The sequence below is a fragment of the Ascidiella aspersa genome, chromosome 9 (assembly GCF_963924565.1).
Source record: "Ascidiella aspersa chromosome 9, kaAscAspe10.2, whole genome shotgun sequence".
NCBI classification, from domain to species: domain Eukaryota; kingdom Metazoa; phylum Chordata; class Ascidiacea; order Phlebobranchia; family Ascidiidae; genus Ascidiella; species Ascidiella aspersa.
The window spans coordinates 21,360,783-21,366,956 of NC_139455.1; the positions used below are offsets into that span (position 1 = coordinate 21,360,783).

The window sequence follows — 6,174 nt, forward strand, 5'->3', positions numbered from 1 at the left end:
TCAACCCTGGCTGGTACGAAAGTACGGAATGAATTGGACAATGGTAAAATTAAAGAAATCAAGTTAAGAAAAGTACGTACAGGAATCTCGCTATGCCAGTGACACGCTTTTTCAATTCCAACCTCTTTGGTTGTGTAACAGCTACTGGCCTTTTTATGTCGCTGCAACACCACTATGTTCAAATTAATACAGGCCAAAACATTCCTTCAAAAACTATATAGTCGCCGATTCTAGATTATGGTTCGAATTAATGCGGCTCAAATGGGGACGACTTCCATCAAGTACAGTAAAACTACACTTGTCCTTCTTTACTAACCAGGACCTAAAAGATGAACACGTTTGAACTGGAAAGCCTTCCTGTACCACCAAATTGCTATTCGTATTACCACCACTAACGACTTGGGTTTACTGTAAATGCTTCAAACTTTTAAACAAGATGCAAAAAAAAAGTTTTCTGACATATGGCTTAAGCCACAGATTCCACAATATCGCAAACAGCAGCCATTTTGAAATAAATTTTTTATGTTATGTACCGGTAAATGGCAAAAAGTATACAGAAATGATTTCCCTTATCACTTTGTTATCTAGGTTTTTATGAGTATATTTATATAAAAATTTACAACATTTACTAGTAACTAAAAAAATACATCTTTACATTACCAAAAATTTATTTCGTTTTGTAACATATGCAAAACAATAACACATAATTACAGAAAATAAAATATATGTAGTAAAAAAAAAAGTAATACAGCAACATGAGTGTCCAGAAATAGTTGTGCTAAGTTATTCAGTCACACCGCTAAACAATACAGAATATATTAGGAAAATCTATTTTGCACTTAATTATACAAAATTTAACCATTGGATTTTTTTTGAAAATGAGTATCATCTTTTATGTTGTAATTACGAATTTTAAGAGGTTTAGAAGTTCTCTTTTTGTTAACCTCAGGTTTGTATTTATGAACAACAAAAGGTTTTTCTAAGGGTTTAGATTTTCCTTTTTGCAACACTGGCTTGACCGTAGCTTGGGTATCTATTGAGGTCATGGGGGATTGTTGAAGTACATTCCAAACTTCTTTAAGTGATGTATCATCTAATGAAGATGAGCTAATTTCAACAGGATGGAATGGGACACGGGTGGGTAAAATCCTGACCCTTTCCTCTGCATCTGGAAACTGTGCAGACTCCACATTACTTGCATCTGTTATTTCACTGCTAGAAGAAACTGAATCTCTGTTGCCATGCATATGGAAACTGGGCGGGGGCTGGCGTCTTGCAAACTGCAGCTCCTGTTTCGTAAGCTGGTATTGTAGATCTTCCATCTGATGAAGTTTATCAGCTTCCTGGTCCCGGGTAATCTTTTCTGGTATTTCTTGAATTTTTTTCTCCGGTGCTTGAAGTTTAACAGGCTCATCGTCTTTTGTTAAGGCAGCCGCTTCCATCTGTTCGGTAGCTTCCCGAAGTTCAGACCGCATCCTGTTTCCACATTCCAGCAATTGATCCCTCTCTACTGTTAGTGTTTCAATCTTGTTAGCAGCCGCTTTTAGTCTGTCGTCAATTTGCAAAACAAGTGAATGTAAAGTTGGTTTGTCAACTGAGAGCAGTGTAACCTGTTGTTCTGCAAGAGCGAGATCCCTCCTTAGCTGGACCATTTCAACTTGTAATTTTGTAGTCATTTTGGTCTGGCTTGGAACCAAAGAAGCTTCAGATTTCAGTTGCTGTATTTGTGTTAATAACTGGGAAGCTACGTTTTGTGAATTTGTGACCAAAGTTTTTTGATGTTCAAGATCAACCCTCACCTTTTGCATTTCAGCTTTTAATTCCTTTTGTTCAGTTTCAGAGGTTGATTTAAAGGTCGTAAGCTCATTTTCTAAATCTCTCTTTGCCTTTTTTAGTGTGATGACCTCATTTTCAAGGGAGTTAACATAGGGATGTGCTATTGTAGACTCCTCTGTTTTCTCATCTTCAGTTTTTTTGGACTCTGAAAGTCTGTCAGCCTGTTCATCAAGTAGACGCTGCATTTCAACACGCATTTGTTTGATTGTGTTTTTGAGCTGCTCATTCTGCACTGAAAGTTCATTCGCTAGAGCATTGGTTTTTACTTCTTCAAACTTACGCAAACAATCGCTTTCCATGCGAGCTTTCGATTCTTCCAAACTTTGCTCTTTGGCATACGATTTAACAAGCTTTTGTTGATAATCTTCTATATCACATGTCATCCTTGCGTTTTGAGTTTTTAGGATGTTGCACTGCTTTTGCAAAGTAAATATCTCAGTTTGTTTGGCTGCTTCGCTGTGACTACGATCTGATAAGAGTGTCTCTAATTTGCTTTTTAACTCTTCAATTTCTTTGTCTTTGGCCAAAAGTGTTTCCTTAAATTCTTGTTTTTCATTATTTGCATCCCATATTGCTCTTTTAATTTCCACCTGGGTTGAATCAAGGTTACAAGAAAGAAGCCGTATTTTTTCTTTTAGTTTTGATTCACTTTCAAGGTAGGATTGTTGGACAGACAAAAAGTTTGCTTGTTTAACCCGACTATCTTTGTCCAGTTTACTTCTGTGTTCATCAAATTCTTTTGCTTGCTTGTTGACCAACTCATGCATATCGTTTAACTGAGATTCAAGTTCAACAATTCTGGCATTTTTGACAGACGAGATATCATTAACATCAAATTCAGATTGCTGAAGTTTTCTTTTCAAATCACTTAGTTGCTGAAGTGCATTTTCAGCGTTTTTATCGCAGGCCTTTTGCTTTTCAAGTCCAACTTCAATTTCCTTTTCCAAGACTTTATTTTTCATTTCTAATTGAAGACATTTGTTTCTTGCCTCTTCAATATTTTCATTTGATTCAAGTTGGCTGGTATGAAGCAGGTCTTCAAAGTGATGTGTCAGGTCATTCTTCTGTGATTCAATTTCAGATTCAAGTTGGTGTATTTTAAGTTCCAGGTGCTGTTTAGCCTTGCTTGAGTCACTTACAACTCTTTCAACTTCAGTAAGTTTTGAAGTTCTGAAGGCTTCAAACTGCGCGATTTGATCCGCAATTTTTTGTTTGTAAAATTGCTCCATTTCTTCCTTAGCTTTTTTTTCCTTTACCAATTCAACTTTAGAATCGTCAGCTCTTATTTGCAAATCACTTATTTCACAAAGATATTTACTTTCCAAACATTTTGTGTGCTGTCTAAATCGATCCAATTCTTTCAATTCATCATCTCTTTCATTTAAAAGTTTCAAATTATACTTGAAGTCATCCTTCATTTTCAAAAACTTTTCTTTAATATCATTGTAGTTTTCTGATGTTGTACTTAGTTCTTTCTGGAGTGTTTTTATTTGCATAAGCGTGGCAGTTCTCCAGTCATTTTCCTTTTCTGTTACAATATCTTGCAACTCTTTTAAATCCATACCATTGCTCATACTATTAAAGTGTTAAAGTTTAAATAAGTTTTTTTGGAGTAAAAAAATACATATTTGTTAAGAAAATAAATCATACATAACAAAATGAATTAATATAACAAATAGAATTTCTAACTTACTGACCATTTTAAACCCTTGCATTTTTATGTTATCACAACAACGAATGTTGCGTCTAGGGGGTTATCTAGAACGTCTTAATCAGGCGAATGGTTCACCCCAGGGTGAATGCATTTTTTGCAGGGGTGAAACGTCAGAAACGGATGATAGCTTGCGAGCAAGGCAGTTATTCCGGGTGCTGTTATATCTGGATGAGATGGTTTTATCATATCATGAGACAAGGGTGAATGAAATCTGAAGATAGATGCTAGGGGTGAACAAAACTAAAAAAGTTTAAGAAGCACTGTTCTAGAAATACATTGTAAATCTGTGTAACTCTGCGAAACCTAATAAATGCAAGTCGTTAGACGATTTGTTATTGGAAGTGGTGTTTTGCCCAGATCTATGTTTTATGCTTGCACTCTTATGTTATTGTGAATTGATTTAGAGGTTATACTTGGGCGTGGAAGTATTAAATTTAGAAAGTTTTATGCTTGCACCTGTTAGGGCGCTGGTCTAGAATCTTATCACTTATATTTACAGTAAAGAAACTAGACTTTGTCAATATTGATTTTTGATTTTACAAGAAAGAAAGAAATATTGTAGAATAAATTATTTAAAAAATAATACTTGACCCACCAAACTTCAACCCTCCCCAAAATAATGTTGGCAATATAAACCAAAAGACGAAAAGGTGATGTTAGTGATTACATGTCGATTCGAACCACTTCAGTGCCCCTTCCTTTCTTATTCTCTGGGTAACTTAAAAAACGACAACTGGAATTTGAACTGGTCGATTTTGTATCACGGGGAATCCCCTTGCTCAACGCTAACAAGTTTTTGTAATGTCACAACGGTTGATACATTTTTATTTGTCTAACCAAACATATTATAAGTTATAATCTCTTTGGTCTAACTATAAATTTGCTTAAAACTGAAAAAAAAAACGAAAAAACGTAGTTAAAATGGAAAGCAATTAATTTTGGGTATTTGCATAGTAAAAATTGGCAAACATTATAATAATTATAGTTTAGTGGTGGGCATGTGCCCCCGCACAATTTTTAAAAGAATGTCAAATCTGATTCGTATTTGAATCCAGACTTGCCTGCGGTGATAACCCGTTTAACTCAAACGGTTATCCGATACGGGGTCTTCAGTCACACTCAAACTACAGAGTCCGTGAAAAAGTTCCATCGAGGCTACTGAACATATTTTAAATTGATTGCGTCATAAAATATTTCGCACCGAGTTTTAATTATAATAAATCATTGGACAGCTTGATTCTTTGTTAATTACAACTTGTTAAAAAATAGTTTGGGCCTTACATTATTTTTGGGATGCAAAGAGGTCCCACCATACCAGCTTTAGAACTACACTTCACTAGGACACAAGATGCCTTCCTAGAGGCCTACCGATATCAATCAGGATTGTACAACTAACCTGCGCTGAGGTTCGAACTCACATTCAACGTTCATGCCGAGACCTTCGCTCTATCGACACAGGCTTAGAAGGGACAACATGGGTGTCGTTATCGTTGGTCAGTACGACTCCACAAGAGCTTGGTCACAGAATACACATTGTGTATAGGCCTATGTAGGTTTCAGTTACTTCACTGCAGTACTTAGCATTACTCAATAAATGTAAGTATCATTACTTACATTACTACTTCAAGACTGACACAAAACATGAACACCAGCCTCACCAGGCTTCATTTTGCAGCGGTTTTGCTTTATTATATATATTTATATTTGACGCGACGGCGCGCACTTGGCTGCCCAACACGGAAGATACAGCAGGAAAAAAAGACGCATCATAGCGCGAGTCGACTACCTTCGTCGAATGAAACACGAAAAGCGAACGAGTGGCGGACTATTTCTACAACAGCATGAAAACGGTCGTGCATATTCGAGTGATTAGACACCATGAAACATCTAATAAACGACGAGAGATCTATGGTGACATAAGGCTTTTTAGTTCGCGGGCTACATCAAAGCAGCAGCAGCGAACACCAGGCTACGTACGATATCCTTTGTTTAACCGTAAAAGCAGTCGCCACGGTTAAAGTAAGGACGAGTATAAATTACGACACGCAAAAAATTCGCACAACAATACTCTGCCTCGAATAGCTTCCGCGTTGTTTTTATGACAGCGTAAGGCTTATGGTAAGAATTAAAACTTACAAAGCACATTCGTATTCTACCTTCTAGAATTAAGTCTATAGCGTTAGAAACTTATAGAATAAGTGTTCTGTCGTGATTCAATACGCATTGAGGCGCCAAGACAGAAAAACATTGGCGACACCTAGCAACGAAAAGGCAACGCATGAAATTTGTGCACAGTTCAATTCCGACGGAATCGTGGATAGTAGCAATGAAGTTTGTACAAAGAAAGAAGCGACACGACACACAAACCGCGGTTTCTTTGTTTAATTATAAACGCGGCGAGTCGCGCAAATTTATCTGTGGTTACCTTAAGCAGCAGAAAAGCAGTTTGCTTGAACAAAGGCGGATAAGTGGGTTGATCGAGCACATAGCAAGCCGGTAGAAATGATACATGCCTCCCTTTGGCATTTTAATATCAATTCTGGCTATTCAGTGACTCGCGACCACTTAGTCCAGCAATTAACGCATTTACCTTTGAAAATCAATCACTAAGTCATACACAATCA

General features: G+C 36.7%; 1 protein-coding gene across 1 annotated transcript; it reads right to left on the reverse strand.

Annotated features, from left to right (window-relative positions):
• Positions 1 to 768: 768 nt before the first annotated feature.
• LOC146133566 (coiled-coil domain-containing protein 57-like) lies at positions 769 to 3,398 on the reverse strand. Its single transcript, XM_083397039.1, has one exon. The coding sequence runs from the start codon at positions 3,396 to 3,398 to the stop codon at positions 855 to 857; it is 2,544 nt and encodes an 847-aa protein (XP_083253165.1). The 3' UTR covers positions 769 to 854.
• Between the last annotated feature and the right edge of the window lie 2,776 nt (positions 3,399 to 6,174).